The sequence below is a fragment of the Rhinolophus ferrumequinum genome, chromosome 12, assembly GCF_004115265.2.
Source record: "Rhinolophus ferrumequinum isolate MPI-CBG mRhiFer1 chromosome 12, mRhiFer1_v1.p, whole genome shotgun sequence".
Taxonomy (NCBI): domain Eukaryota; kingdom Metazoa; phylum Chordata; class Mammalia; order Chiroptera; family Rhinolophidae; genus Rhinolophus; species Rhinolophus ferrumequinum.
The window spans coordinates 48,482,179-48,499,225 of record NC_046295.1 but is presented as its reverse complement, the minus strand read 5'-3'; the positions used below and the strand labels follow the sequence as shown (position 1 = coordinate 48,499,225).

The following is a 17,047-nucleotide window of genomic DNA, read 5'->3' as shown; positions in this document are numbered from 1 at the left end:
CTGTTGCAGAAATCACTTCTCAAGAAGTTCAGTTGCTGCAGGTGGGCAAAAGGGAAAATCCTACTATACAATTACATTCACCATCAATTTTCCACATAAAGATGATGTTTGCTACTTTGCTTATCACTATCCATATACGTATTCAACTTTGCAGGTGAGAACTCATTAAGTTGTATTATGACCATTGTCCTGTTATGTGCATATGTGGCAAGATAAATGAAGAAAAATTGCTTTAATATCTTATTAAAATAAGATCCAGTGTTGAAGATTTTAGATAACAATACAATATTTGTTGTAAACATTAAAGGGTGTAAAATGAGAATGTAGCCTTTATATAATAGAAATACTAAGGAAATTTGACATGATTTTTACTTTCCATCTTTGGGTAGAAATCTATAGTTCTCTAAGATTCCACGATTTACAGATTTTTAACTAGGTGAGATTTCTACTTGTTTAGTGAGAAGCATTGAATCTCATAGAAAATGTAACAATAGAAAATGTGGATGCAATTTAAGTTTTTCTGTAGGGAATTAATTTCTTCCAATGGTTTTATATGGACTCCTAGATCCAGATTACTTAGAATTTCGGGTATGAGTTGTTTTGTGGGTTCTTCAAGATGTGTGATTATTTGCATTGTAAAACAAAACAAAACAAATGAATTCAAGTATTTACTGTGGTAGATTTATTCTCAGAACAGAATATCTGTCCTAATGATCAAGAATCATAAAGGTATGATCAATTTACCCAGAAAGAAATTGGAGCACTCTGGTTAGAACCAAGCTTCCAAATTATTAACGAGGGAAAATGAGAGAAAACATAGTCCATAGAACAGAAGAGATATCAAGGCTGAGAACACAAAATGAGGCTTACTTCATTTTAGTAAATGTTGAAACAACCAACCTACAATAAAGGTGTAATCAGGTATCTTTCTACGCTAAATAACATAACACAACATAGCATTAGAATATGTAGTGTCATTATTTACATGGTTATATGTTATTGTTCTTTACTGATGTTTACCTTTTTAATATATTTTTAATTCCCCTACTGTCTTCTAATCCCATGACCTTTTCCAGACATGACCATTGTTTCTCACCTGGACTTCTGCCAACTTTTTTCTAACTGGTGTCCTAGAACTATACTTTTGTACTCTCTCCTCTTCATCAGTCTTTTTCCACACTGTAGCAAGAGGGCTCTTTGATGGCAAATCTAATCATATAAATCCCCTGCTTAAAACTCCTTAGTGATTTTTCTAGCCATATAGAAAGTCTAAAATTCTTACCATGGTTCATTCAGTCATTTCTCTACTATCTTCCACAATTTTTGCCATATCCACATAGTGTGTGAAGTATTATTTCCTTAATATTCATCTTCAAATAGACTTTAAAATAATTCATTTTTAAAAGTTTATCCTCATCCTAAGTTAATATCCAGGGAATTACAGGTTTAATGTGTAGACTTTTTTCTAGTTCACAGTAAAATACATAGCTATTAAAATTTTTTTTAAAGATTATCCACACATAACTTAGTTATCTCAATACCAGTAGTGCATATATTATGCTTTGGGAAAGACAGGCCCTTCATTCTGTGTTAAATTCTCTATAGCTCAGCCTTTCTTTCTGGTCTAGCTGTTAGGAATTTTTTTCAGTTCTTTGAAATGCCCTTCTTCTTTGTTGGTCTTCCTATACAATTTCCTTCTGCCTGCAGCACTCTTCTCTATCCTCTTTACTCATCCTTTGGATCTCAATTTAAATGTTACTTTTTCTAGACCACCTTTCCTCACTGCCCAGACGTGGCTGGGCTCCCCTCCCCTTACTACAAGCTATCACAGCACTCTGTATTTTCCCTAGGGTAGGGTCCATTTATTCATTGTTATATCCCCAATGCCTGGTGCAGTTTCTGGCACAGAAGTAATGACTACACAGTAAATAGTGATTATGTGAATGAATATAGCAAAAGTTTGGAAACCAACTAAGTATCTTAGAATAAGGGATTAAACAATTTATTTTTGGTATAACCATATACTAAAACCATTAAGACTTGTATTTTCAAAAGACACATGTTTAACATGTTTAATGATATGGTATAGTATTCATAATTATGAATATGTGCATATATGTTTAAATTATTAAGTGATAAAAGCAGGCTATAAAAAGTCTTACATGTAATTACAGTTTTGTCTCTATACATTGGCATTTGTCAGTAGTAGTCTAAATGATGCAATTATTTGTGTTTTAAATTTTTTCTTTGTACTTTCTGTGTCTTCCAGACATTTCGTAACGAACCTATATTAATCTTGAAATCAGGGAAAGTTGTTAAAAAAAATTTGTCCTACATAATTTTTATTCTGCATAATTTAGATTGCTGTTGAAGTTCTATAGTCACTTCTAATTTCAAAATTGAGAACGCTTTGAAAACCAAAAGCTTTTTCATAACCCATTTGGCAGTAAAGCCTGGCCTAAACTGATGTGAGCTTATTTAGAATGTTGATTCTACTTAGAGTGACTCTTTATATGTTTTGCTGCAGAAATAATAATGTGCTTATACAGGCTACTGCCGCTGACCCAGCTGGTGGCATTGCACATTTAATGCTGCATCTATCCCCTTTCTCGAGTTCCCCAAATACTGACATTTGAACTACATCTAGCCCCCTGAGGGTCCCAGAGAAGGGATTAGGAATCTGATCCACTTTTAGTTATGTGGAGATCTAGATGCATTTATTTCTATTTATCATAGGGAGTTTTTAAATGATTGTATACTTTGCTTTTAAATTTTTATCAAGATGCATCTTCAAAAATTGGAATCAGCACACAATCCTCAGCAAATCTATTTTCGAAAAGATGTGTTATGTGAAACCCTGTCTGGAAACAGCTGTCCCTTGGTGACTATAACAGCAATGCCAGAGTCTAATTATTATGAACATATCTGTCAATTCAGTAAGTCTGTCTTCTTCACTCAAAGTACAATCATTCTTACTTATTTTTCTTTGCTTCATATATATTTTGTAAGGGCAGTAATACTAGAAATAGGCATCAGAAGTCTTGGTCCTGTTACTGTCTAGCCCTAGGATTCAGTTTCCTCATCTCAAAAATAAGGGAGCTGTATGAGATGATTTTTAAGGTCTCTTTTGATACTACTATTCTGTAGTTCTCATCCTTGGAAGTCGTACCCAAGGTGTAATACAACAAATTATTTTAAGACTTCATGTAATAAATACCGTCAGAAAATAAATTTTAAAAAGTATTAAAAATATATTAAAAAATTTATAGCTAATTTTACTTATAAATAAAACCACCAGAAACCTATCAAGTGTTTTGACACTAGCACCAAATAGCTACTTGTTTTTTCCTGCCATTTATTTTTTAAAAGTTGTCTCAGTTGTACAGCTGTGGTAGAAAAAAAAGAAAGCTGTTCTAATTTTGATAAGAAGGTAAAGTATTTTCAGGAAAGAGCTTGCTATGCATGAAAATATGAGCAAGGTGAGCTGAGTGTTATTTTTGTAGTTGTATATATCTAAATGTATAGTGAAAATAGTTTTCTTTGTAAATCTCTGTTTGTCATAGTGACTGTAAAACAGGGATAAGATTATATTTTCTTTCTTTTCCCCATGATTTTATGAATAATAAATTTATATTTAAAACTTCCTTAACTACTTGTTCTTTATAAAACCAAGAATTTTATATGTTATATTAATCATTGGGAAATAAGTGACTCAAATACTAGTTATTGTGCTATGTTCATATTATGAACTCCTTTAGGACACGGCTTATATGGGTTTTATGTTTCCTCTAAAGGGCCAATACAGTGCTTGTTTATAGTAGGTACATGGTGAGTTCTGCTATGAATTTATATCAGAATTCCCAGTTGAGTGGAAATATTTCTAAAGCCCCAAAGTCAAGCATCATACTAACTTCTAGTAGCTGTTATTTTAATTTGAGATTTTATATGTACTTTAGGAAATCGCCCTTACGTTTTCTTATCTGCTCGGGTACATCCTGGAGAAACCAATGCAAGTTGGGTAATGAAAGGAACATTGGAGTATCTCATGAGTAATAACCCTACTGCTCAGAGCTTACGAGAATGCTATATTTTTAAAATTGTCCCCATGCTAAATCCAGATGGTGTCATCAATGGAAAGTAAGTTAAGCAATAGTTATAGAAATACCATAGATTATTGTGGTGGTCCTGTATAAACTTGTTGAAATAATATCCTCCAGGTTAATTTGGAAAACAAATCTAGTGATTTTTTTCTAGAACAAAGAAATTTTGTGGGCAATTCATCTAAGATATTTTTAAATGAAAATATACTTAATATTAGTAATAGTATGATAGTATGATAGTTTGATAAATTCTGTATTTATTCATGAGAATATGTTTACATAAAATGTATGTCTTGCTTGAATTGTTTTAGAAAAATCAGTGTCAGGATATGAGAAAGATTTTTTTTTAACACTTTTTTTTGTTTTGTTTTGTTTTAAACTTTTATTTATTTAGGTGTGTTTTTTTCAGGACCCATCAGCTCCAAGTCAAGTAGTTATTTCAATCTAATTGTGGGGGGCGCAGCTCACAGTGGCCCATGTGGGGATCAAACCGGCAACCTTGTTGTTAAGAGCATGTGCTCTAACCAACTGAGCTAACCGGCCTCCCCGAAAAAGATTTTTTTAACACATGCTCTTCCTTTCTTTTTAAATTTGTCAATGGTATGGTCTTAGTTTGTTGTAAAATTTAGATCTTCTGAGATATCTTCTGATAGGGAGTATTAACTCCATCTGCTAATTTCTTTCTGATATGAGGAAGTATAGTTTCTGACAGAAATAACTCTTTAGACAGGACATACTAGAAGATAACTACTTTGTAAGTGGAGGTAGCTTGTTATTAGTACAGTTCATTTGTTGTGGCAATTAGACAAGGTCTCTTTAGTGCTTCTGAGAGATGGGATTTCACGTGAGCTTCTCCAAAGTTGAGGGTACCATATTTTATTTATTCAATAACGATAGCATGAATCTTTTATGCTATCACCTTTTGATTGTTTGCTTAAATTTTTGCTCACTGGCTTTAATACTTAATACCTACAATTAAATGAAAATGTATTTGAATTTTTACAAAAATATGTACTTATCTTTCTTAGAAGGGCCCAGCGCACTTTTAATAATAATTAATACAATCAAAATAGTATAATAAATGATTATTATGTAGTCAGAATGGAAAAATATGACAATTAATTTTATGGTGTATGGAACAAAACCCCAGAATTGAGCATTAATTTGTTTCTATAACTTGAAAGTTTTGACCTATAAATCTAAAAGCTTACCACAGTTAAGTGCATGTAACACAAGATCTTGGATATAGCAAATGCTTAATGATTATTTGTTGACTATATTGTTGACTAAAATATGCATTCTGTTGAGCCAACCTTTATACCTATTTGAAATATTTAATGGAATAGATTCATAAAATTAAATGTATGTAAGAATTTATTGGTACCAGCGTTTGTCTATCATTGTGTTTACATATGTGTAGTCACCGCTGCTCTTTAAGTGGAGAGGATTTGAATAGACAGTGGCAAAGTCCAAATCCAGATTTACATCCTACAATTTACCATGCTAAGGGGCTGCTACAGTACCTGGCTGCAGTAAAACGTTTACCACTGGTAAGTGGCAATATTTGTTTGTACTTTGTACAGTTAAAGACATCATTTTGTTGGTTAGTGACTTAGTATTTTACACATTATTTTCTGGTTATAAAAGCTAAGTGTTATTTTCAGAAGCAGTTTCTTTAAAATATCTTTTCCTGTTATTAATCACTTGTGTGTTAATTATGGTGTCAAATTAATACAATGTATTTATATTCTTATTTCATCAGATTTAATTTTTATAATTATCACAAGCCCTTTACTTTTCTATTTTGTTTATGAATATTGGTAACTCCTGATTGTGTAAATATTAGGTATTTAACATCACTGTTTGAACAACAAGGTTAACAGTATTTTCCAAATTTTCAAACTAGTACAAGCTTATTTCTGAGCTCTTTAGTTAACTCTGAAGCTGGTAAGTCTCGAGTACACATACAGGTAAGGTAGTATAGACATGGTGGGAGACTCTGCTGAACTGTATATACCGGGGGTGTCAAAGAAAGCATACACATGACTTGTATTCATCTTTTATTATCAGTAATATATTGAGTATTACAATTTTAATACAGTTTTTTTCCTTTCTTAAAATGTGTATACAATTTTTTTGGCACTATCTGTATATATTTCTTTTGTTTTCAGCAGCTTTTGTTTAGAATGAGTTAATTTTCCTTTGGAAAAGATAGAAACACTTCGCAGAGGGGCAAAATTGACATGCGAGTTTGTCCTTCAGTTGTCATTTTTAAAATGATGTTCTTAAAAATTGAATTGAAACTACACACTTTTTTTATAGTTTTTTCATGAGAGCATTTTCGTGTTCTTTTAAATAAGGTAAATATCTTAACAACCCTTGGGGCAGTGATGACGACAGGTACAGATTTGACCTATAATTATTATTTTTTAAAATGGTGAATAGTAGATACAAAAGAAAGAGTGGAACTCATGGCTTAATGCAGGCCTTGCAAAAGACTTTCCAGCCATTCTAGAATTAATCACAAATTTCTTTCCAAAACTAGATATTACTACTTTTGTTGATTCTATTTGTTAAATGGTAGCTCCGTTACAAAAAAAGGATCAAGGAACACAGACCTGTTTAGTGGCTTGATATTAACTAGATTTACTTGGCAATATATGATTTGAAGGTTTTTAATATAAATATATTATTTTTTTCAAGGTTTATTGTGATTATCATGGCCACTCCCGAAAGAAGAATGTATTTATGTATGGCTGCAGCATCAAAGAGACAGTGTGGCATACCAATGATAATGCAACTTCCTGTGATGTTGTGGAAGATACAGGGTACAGGGTAATTATTACAGACAAGTCAGGGGTTTTTGAATTTCAAACGTGTAAAACTACAGAAAATTGTTTAACATATGAACTACTCAGACTTAGTAAATGTCATTTTGTCATTTTTGTTTCAGATTTTTCATTTTAAGTGTTCTAAAATTTTTTGCTTCTACGTTTAAATTTGTAATCAGTTTGGAATTTATTTTTTATGAGATGTGGGGATCTAATTTTACTTTTCCCATGTATAACCATTTGTTAAATGTTATGTCCTTCCTCTGTTGATTTTCTAAAGTCATCTATTACATACCATGTTTCCACATGTATACGTGTGTTTTGAGGTATGCCTAGGTTTGAATAGAGGTCTTACTGCTTCAAGTCCAGTGTGCATTCTGTTCTGTCCTAGAGCCTCTCCTACTATATTTATGCCTAAACAAACACCCCAAACTTTTCCCCAAAAGTTTCAGTAACTTATCACTGCCCTTAGCAGAACTTCAAAGCACATTTTCTTTTTGGTGTCCTCTCTTTTTCCTCTTTTCAAAATAAATAAAATAAACGTTATATAAAAATGGAAACACTCCAGAAAATACAGAGTAGTAAGTGAAAGTCATCCTCTTTTAGTTAATCACTAATCAGTTTTACCATATATTTTGTGAGACTTGCCTCTAAGCATTCATTCATAAATGTATATACATGTAGTATATAAAGTTTTTTTGTTTTTGTTTTTGTTTTTGTTTTTAAATACTTCACAGCAACTTGTTTTTCCACATGTTTGTTGCCCATCTTTCCTGGTCCTCATATCTAGATCTGTCTCAGTCTTTTTGACAATTACACAAGATTTCCATTGTGTATTTTTGTTATTGTATAGATGTACCACAATTTATTTAGTCATACCCCGTTGGTAGTCATTTGATTAGTATTGCCAAATTGTCCTCCATAAATATTGTTCAAGTTAATGTTCCCCAATACAATGAATTATTATTATTCATTGTGGTTGTGCTGTTTCTCCACACCCTTATTACATCATACTGTCATCTTTGCCAGGTTAAAAAAAAAAAAACCTGATGGGTTTTTTTTGTTGTTTTTTTTAAGATTTTATTGGGGAAAGGGAACAGGACTTTATTGGGGAACAGCGTGTACTTCCAGGACTTTTTTCCAAGTCAAGGTGTTGTCCTTTCAATCTTAGTTGTGGAGGCTGCCGTTCAGCTTCAAGTTGTTGTCCTTTCAGTCTTAGTTGTGGAGGGCACAGCTCAGCTCCAGGTCCAGTTGCTGTTGGTAGTTGCAGGGGGGGCTGCCCACCATCCCTTGCGGGACTCAAGGAATTGAACTGGCAACCTTCTGGTTGAGAGCCCACTGGCCCATGTGGGAATCGAACCAGCAGACTTCGGAGTTAGGAGCATGGAGCTCTAACCGCCTGAGCCACCGTGCCAGCCCAAAACCTGATGATTTTAATTTGCATATCTATAATTATAAATGATGTTGAGTATCTTTTCATATGTTTGACCAATTATTATCTCTCTTTTTAAAAATATGTTTTGCTTGCTTTTGTGCTAGGCACCTAATTATTATTATTTTTAAAATAAGAATTCTTTATGCGTATTACAAGTTTATTATAAATTTTTTTGTTTATGATGTGTAGTAGTTTAAAACTTTCATCATATTTGTTGATGTTTTAAAAAATGACTTCTAGGTTTTGAAGCTTAAAAAGACTTTTCTCATTCCAAGATTTAAAAGTATAGTTCTATGTTTACATTACTGTTTTTAGTTTCATTTTAAAACTTTACTTACTAATTTTATAGTAATTTTATATAATAGTATTTTATATAATTTAGGTTAATATCTGTTGGATTATTTCTCTAGTCATAGCCTTTTCTTTCGGAATTCCCTGGGTGTACTGCCATATTTATAGTTTCAGGTGAATTTGAGAATAATTTTAAATGGCAAAAAATGTTACGGACTTTTTGATTGTGATTGTCTTAGCTTGATTGATTAATTTAGGAATGCTTGCCTTTTATGGTGTTAAGTCTGTTTATTACTGAAGCCATCTTTCATGACTACAGTTTCTTCATATTTTTAAAACATTCTATCATTTTTTTAAACATGTTTTTCTTACATGGTTTTATTCTGCTTATTGGTTACTACTATCAATGTGATACTGTCTTCCATTTTGTTTTCTACCTGATTACTATTTGTCTAGGAAATCAGGAGATTCTAAATTAGTAAGAGAATTATTTTGATGTTTTAAATAGCAGGGGGTATAGCAAGACGATTTACATGTTCCTACTCTAATCACTATGCTTTTATGAAAAATTTTTTTATTTAATAATTAAAATTTTTAATTAAAACAACTTCTTGAAGTATTTTATCATTCTTATCTTTGCAGACTTTGCCTAAGATACTGAGCCACATTGCCCCAGCATTTTGCATGAGCAGCTGTAGCTTCGTAGTGGAAAAATCTAAAGAATCCACAGCACGTGTTGTAGTTTGGAGGGAGATAGGAGTACAAAGAAGCTACACCATGGAGAGTACTTTGTGTGGCTGTGATCAGGGAAAATATAAGGTAAAACATCTCAGGACTTCTAGCCATAATAAATATTTGAAAACTTTGCTTCCATATATAGTCCAGTGGTTTTCAAGTATATATTAAATGATACGTTTGTTATTCTGAATTACATGTAATTTGCAATAATGGAATTGAATCATGTAGTCTTAAAAACATTTTTTAAAAAATTTTCTCTGAACTAAATAGCTTTCTTTGGTTTCTCACAAAATATTGCTCAAGTCTACTTAGATTCATAATTTTTAAGAAAGCATGTTATGGTACATATTTACATTTTTTCCTATCATTTTAATTTATTGGATGTAAGTATACTTTTGTGCATTTAGAAATAAACACTTATTTATATTTTTATATTTAGGTTTCTTTTGTGTGTAACTTTTAAATGCATATTTCTTCAAAAATTTTTTGAAGAAATGCATATTTCTTCAAAAATTTTTCTTTTTGTTTACTAAGACTACTCTTCTGTGGTGCTGTAGGCTTTTATTGGAAACAACCAGAGTTTAAACTTCACTTTTGAAATTAAAGATTGATAAAATGTTAGGTGACTTTGATTTTTTTAATTTTAAAGATTGAGAACTTAATTGGCAATGAATTGGACTTTAGATAAGCAACAGCAAAACCCAAATATTTATCTTTCTTTTCTTGCCACAGAAAGATTTTCAGGTGTCATGCTAATTATGCCACTCATTCTGTTTTGGTTTGGTTTTTTGGGGGTATGGGGCAAGAAGAAATTGAATCTCATAGTGATTTTCATGTACCTCATATAAAGATGGTTATAACTTTATGTTTCGAAAGGGTTAAAAATCTTCCCGTTGGTTAATATTAAAAATGTAAACATTGTTGATGTCAAAATGTTTAAGTGGAGAACCTAAATAATGATTTTTTCAGTCTGTAACAAACTGGACGATAATTGTATAGATTTTGCAACTGGCTTTCAAACACTTGGGGCCTAGTAGAGTAGAACTTAAATTCCAGTACTTGCTGTTGAGTGACTCTTCCCTAAATTTTAGGTTAACCACAGTATACTATTCTTCCAAAATATAATATCTTTCGAATTCTCTTCAAATACTGTGAAACAATGACTTCTAGTCTACCAAGGGCATGATGATAGTGAGAGAGGAAATACAGCATGAGCACCATTCCAGCCTCCTAACCCTGTCCCCTAATCATTGCTTTAGTGGACAACTTTGCCAATGGTTATTCACTCTTATGGAGACAAGTGTGTCTTTTTTCTTTTTATGTCTAAAATTCAATACTTTGATCATAACATATACTTATTTCTAGTTTTTAAAAATTTTTTGATTTAATAAACTTTTGTTTTTTAGAGTAGTTTTAGTTTCATGGAAAAATTGAGCTCAAAGTACAGAATTTCCATCTACTCCCACCCCCACACATGCATATGACATACACTTTTCAAACTTATTAATGTTAGGTAATAAGTTGTGTGAGTCTGATTATATTTTAAGAAACAGATCTCTTTACCTTCAAAAATGTTCTTATACTGTATTTTAGGCTATTAATAACCTTTATTTTTATTTTCTATGAACTAATTCATAAAACTTTTAAATTAAGAAAGGCAATCGAATGTTCTAATAAAGTCAATTAGGTCACATTTCCTAGAATATTTGGAGATGGCCAAACTAAACAATCATTCAGTCAATCATTATCATAAAGGCATGGACTACATGTAGGTTAAGTAACAATTTTTACAATATATTTTCTTCAGTTACTCTGTACTTTTATTGTGGTCTTTGAAAAGCTATTTTCCAGTACTTTCTTTCTGAATGATGTCAGCTCTCATCTACACCTGCACCTTTTGTTGGTGTAAGGATTTCACTTCTTTTTGATTCATTTTTATCTGAAAATTAAATGATAAACAATATCTTGATTTACAGTCCATTTTTATCCCTTTAGGTGCTTTCATTTAACTTTTGGTAAACTTTATACTGTTTATTGGAAAACTGTTGGGTAAAAAAGTGTATGGGGGTTGTGGTAAAATTTTCTCTTTGCTTTAGTAGACAAAATTTGAAATGGGCTTTCTTACTTGACATGGAACATGGGAACTTATTTTACTAGTACCTCATTGGCTTAAATTTGTTTGATTTTTGTGTTGTTTTTTTTTTTTTGACATAGTTACCTTACTTTTGCTTGTTAATCATACAGTAAAAGTACCTCTAAGATAATGTTCAAGTATATAAATTAGAGTCTTGATTTTAAAACTATAATATTTCAAGATTGGCACCCAATGTAGTGGATTATAAGAAATATTAGCAAAATCTTGTAAAAATATAATTTCACACATGAACCTCAAGAGTAACATAACCACAAAATATTTATCTATTTTTTTTTCCTCCCCAGTATATTGGTGAAAATAGTTTGCATATAGTGAATAAGAATAGACATTTTAGGAATGTTTTTTTTCAGTCAGTTTCCTTTGTGACCAAGAGTAATCTGATATTAAGACATTTGAAACCTATATGATTTTACTAACTAATGTCACCCCAATAAATTTAATAAAAATTTTTAAAAGATACATTGTGTTTGTTGAGTCCTAGGTCCATAAAAAGTACCAACCTTTTAATTTTACTAATATAGTTATACATTCCTTTTATGTAATTTTAATGAGACACAGGCAGAGGATAGCAAACATCCTAGTTACATGTATAATATTGCTTTATTTTTAGGGTTTACAGATTGGTACTCGAGAATTGGAAGAGATGGGAGCAAAATTTTGTGTTGGTCTGTTGCGTTTGAAAAGACTGACATCCCCATTGGAATATAATATGCCTTCCAGCCTGCTTGACCTTGAGAATGACTTGATTGAATCGAGTTGCAAAGTAACTAGGTAAGACATACTTGTTTTACTGTGTCGTGACCTTGTTGTATACTGTTAGACTTTGTTAAATTAGTTAAGCAGAAGAAAGGCACAGAGATTTTGCCAGCCAAGAGCATTTTTAGGATTATTATAATTTACATATTTAATATTTGTTCCAAATTGTGATCATAGTCTTGATTCATTCTTTCTTTTTTTTTTTTTTTTTTAAAGATTTTATTGGGGAAAGGGAACAGGACTTTATTGGGGAACGGTGTGTACTTCCAGGACTTTTTTCCAAGTCAAGTTGTTGTCTTTTCAATCTTAGTTGTGGAGGCTGCCGTTCAGCTTCAAGTTGTTGTTCTTTCAGTCGTAGTTGTGGAGGGCGCAGCTCAGCTCCAGGTCCAGTTGCCGTTGCTAGTTGCAGGGGGCACAGCCCACCATTCCTTGCGGGAGTCGAACCGGCAACCGTGTCTTTGAGAGGACGCACTCCAACCAACTAAACCGTCCAGGAGCTCAGCGGCAGCTCAGCTCAAGGTGCCGTGTTCAATCTTAGTTCCAAGGGGCGGGACTCAAAGAATTGAACCGGCAACCTTGTGATTGAGAGCCCACTGGCCCATGTGGGAATCGAACTGGGAGCCTTCAGAGTTAGGAGCATGGAGCTCTAACCGCCTGAGCCACTGCGCCAGCCCCATTGATTCTTTTAACATTGATATTTGGATGAGATTTTAATGAAATATCCTGTATTTTGAATGCTGTTTTCAATAATCTTAATGATTTACTTTTAACCCAAAAATAAGCAATGTGGAAAACAGTATTTATATCAGATAATATCTAAATTAGGAGGGCTTGGAGTTTGGATTCATACTTTAAAAGATATTTTGTTGCTGTCTCTATATAGTAGATGACTTTCCAATAACCTTCTGGTTACATATACTAGAAATAGCTAATTTAGTATCCCTTTGAAAATTACCTTCATCTGCTAAATATTCTTCTAAATAGGTGAACTTTTGTTCCTAAAATTCAATATATATATATACAATTTGATCAGTTATAGGATTAGAGATAATTTAGTATCATTCTTAATCATAGTACTAGAGCTTAGCAATTTATAGTTTGATGCATATGTGTAAGAATACTCCCATTCTATAGAACATTCATCATTTTTATTGTTAAATATTAACCTGTCATTAGATTTAATGTATTGCCATGCTGTTAAATATATCAATTTATCAGTTTTAAGTATGGTAAAACTTTCATTATGACTCTGTTCTTTACAATGTGATAATTGACACAATGATTACCTGAATTCTCTACCCTTGAAAGTGCCTGTTAAACAATAATGGAAATAAACATATTTGTTTAGTGTTTAATAATAATGTTTAAAAATAATGTTTAATTGTTTAATGTTTAATAATGTTTAATGGAAATAACAGATTGTTAGTTGTTTAGAGTCTCCTTTTAAGTTATTTCATGTATTCTTTTTTCCCCTAGCGTTATGGAGTATAATCCACAAGTAAAATTGTAGTATATTTAAAGTATACAATATGATGATTTGATATATGTACACATTGTGAAAGGATTTCCCCTACTGAGTTACTAATATATCCATTCATCACCTCACATGATTACCTTTGTGTGTGTGCGTGGGAATATTTAAGTTCTTCTACCCTCTTAGCAAATTTCATTTAAACAACTCAATTCAACTAAGTGTTATCAATTATAGTCACGATGTTATACATCACTTCCTCAGACCTTATTCATCTTACAACTAAAAGTTTGCATCCTTTTACCAACTTCTATTTCCCCACTCCCAGCCCCTGGCAACCACTTCATGTAGTATTTGTCTTTGTCTGGCTTATTTCATTTAGCATAATGCCCTCCAGGTTCATCCATGTTGTAGCAAATGAGAGGATTTCCTTTTTAAAGGCTGAATAATATTCCATTGTATATCTATATGCCACATTTTGTTTTATCCATTCATCCATCAGTGGACACTTAAGTTGTTTCCATGTTTTGGCTATTGTGAATAAAACTGCTTTGAACATGGGAGTACAGCTCTCTCTTTGAGATAATGAATTTGTTTCTTTTGGCTATACACTCAGAAGTGGGATTGCTGAATTATATAGTAATTCTATTTCTAATTTCTTGAAGAACAACCATACTGTTTTCCATAGTAGCTATACCAATTTACATTTCCAGCAACAGTGTGCAAGGGTTCCCTCTACTCTACATCCTCACTATCATTTGTTATTTCTTGTCTTTGGTATAATAATCATCCTAACACATGTGAAGTAATAGCTCATTGTCATTTGATTTGCATTTCCCTGATGATTGGTGGTGTTGAGCACCTTTCCATGTACGTATTGGGCATTTGTATGTCTTCTTTGGAAAAAATGTCCCATTTTTAAATTGGTTTTTTTTTTTTTTTTTTTTTTTTGCTTTTGATTTCTGTGAGTTCCTTATATATTTTGGGTATTAATACCCTTATGGTTTAGTTTGATGTAGTCCTACTAGCTTATTTTTGCTTTTGTTGCCTTTGCTTTTTGTATCAAATCAAAAAAAAAAAAAAGGTCATTGACAAGACAGGTGTCAAAGAGCTTACCCCTGTGTTTTCTTTGAGAAGTTTTATGGTTCCAGTTCTATATTCTAGTCTTTCATCCATTTTGAGTTTGATATTTGTGTATAATGTAAGACAGGGGTCCAGTTTCATTCTTTTGCATATGGATATCCAGTTTTCCTGACACCATTTATTGAAGAGACTATCCTTTCTCAATGCATATTCTTAAAGCTCCTATGTTGAAAATTAATTGAGCATATATGCATAGATTTCTGGGCTCTATTCTGTCCATTGACCTGTGTGTCTCTTCTTATGGCAGTGCCATACTCTTTTGATTACTGTATCTTTGTAATATATTTTGAAATCAAGATGTGTGATATCTTCTCCCTTGATCTTTTTTTCTCAAGATTGCTTTGGCAATCTTGCAAGGTCTTCTGTTGTTCATACAAATTTTAGGATTGTTTTTTCCTACTTTTATGAAAAATGCCATTGGAATTTTGATTAGGGATTGCATTGAATCTATAAATTGCTTTGGGTAGTGTGGACATTTTAATAATTTAATTCTTCTAATCCGTGAGCATGGAATATCTTTCCATTTATTTGTGTCATTTTCAATTTCTTTTATCAGTTTCTTACAGTTTTCAGTGTATAAATCTTCCAACTTCTTGCTTAATTTATTCCTATTTTCTGTTTTTATTTTGATACTGTAGTTAATACATGATATATCTCTTTCTGATAGTTCATTGTTGGTGTATAGACATGCAACTGTTTTTTGTGTATTGATTTTGTATCCTGCAGCTTTACTTGAAATTGTTGATTATCTCTAACATTTTTGGTGGAGTTTTTATATGTAATATGTCATCTGCAAATAGGGAAAATTTTACTTCTTCCTTTCTGATTTGGATGCCTTTTATTTCTTTTTCTTACTAAATTGCTCTAGCTAGGAGTACCAGTACTATGTTGAATAAAAGTAGTGAGAGTGGGTATCCTTGCCTTGTTCCTGATCTTAGAGATAGAGTGAATAGAAGAATGAGAGAGATTGTGATGGTGGGCTGAAAATGAAACTAGCCAGCCTCAAAGTTTCAGGTGAAATTATTGGTATACATATTGCTTGTAAGTCTGTTTCCCCCCTAGATTGACAAAGCTCTTTTCCTCATAGTTACTGTCATTTATAATTTTAATATCTTCCTTAATATTGACTGCTTATTTATTTGGTTATTGTTTTTATTGCTTCTTGGAAATTTTCAGGAATCACTGTAAATTCTGGCATTATTTGAATTATTTGTATTTGTATTATAATGTGTATAGGAAGGAAGTTGTACATATTTCTCACCTTTCCCTGTTTCTCCTACCTTTTGATAATTATCCTTTCGTTTTGCTGTGATCACTGATACCAGTTTCCTTGGAAATAAAAGCCATAATGAATGTAACACACATCACTTGAGTTTATTTGTTGAGGCAAAAAAAGGGGAGTTGGAGTGTTCATAAACTTTCCTTTGAGCATTTCTTCTCCATCTTCTTTGCTTTTTCTCCTCTTTTACTTTTTCTTCTCACCCTACATGCTTTCCGTGGGTGATATTCATTCCAGTGACTTTAAATTATATATGTGAGTCGACAACTCCAAAATACTTGTAACCTCCCAGACCTCTCTTCTGAGTTTTAGACTTGTGTATCCAGCTCCCAACTTGATTGTGTACACTTGGGACACAAAATTAACTTGTTTAAAACTCACCTCGTGACTTCTGTTCCCCTACCTCTCCCCATACAAACTGGTTTGTCCTTATCCACTTCCATCCATCCGGTTGCTCGTGTCAGAAATCTTACTCTTGACATCTCCCTCTCTCTTCCTTACCCTTAATCCAATTCATCACCCAGGACTTCATGATTCCTCCACTAAAATATTTCTCAGCTATTACCATTTCTGTCCACTGCCCTTACACTAGGCTGTCCAGGCTGTCATCATCTCGCCTACATTACTTCCGTAGCCTTCTGTCTGGTCTTTCTCCCTCTACTTTTTTGTCCTCTGGCTTCTTTGTATGGAGTAGACACTTCGCTGCTTAAAAACCTTCAGTTGTTTTCCAGGTACATGGAGTATATCCATTAACAGAGTCTCTGAGGTTCCTCTCCCCTTTTAGCTTGTCCTACTCTCACTGTATTCTTAACCATCCCAACTGCACTAACCATCTTTTATTTTTTAGA

General features: G+C 32.4%; 1 protein-coding gene across 6 annotated transcripts in view; it reads left to right on the top strand.

The window, feature by feature from the left end:
• AGTPBP1 (ATP/GTP binding carboxypeptidase 1) overlaps positions 1-17,047 on the top strand; it is a 136,876-nt gene that overhangs the window by 101,245 nt on the left and 18,584 nt on the right. For all 6 annotated transcript variants that reach the window (XM_033122884.1, XM_033122882.1, XM_033122881.1 and 3 more), the window contains 7 exons: positions 10-154; positions 2,783-2,936; positions 3,957-4,137; positions 5,521-5,650; positions 6,804-6,935; positions 9,300-9,476; positions 12,161-12,321. In XM_033122884.1, the coding sequence (XP_032978775.1) occupies positions 10-154; positions 2,783-2,936; positions 3,957-4,137; positions 5,521-5,650; positions 6,804-6,935; positions 9,300-9,476; positions 12,161-12,321 (1,080 nt within the window). The remainder of the gene's footprint in view (positions 1-9; positions 155-2,782; positions 2,937-3,956; positions 4,138-5,520; positions 5,651-6,803; positions 6,936-9,299; positions 9,477-12,160; positions 12,322-17,047) is intronic.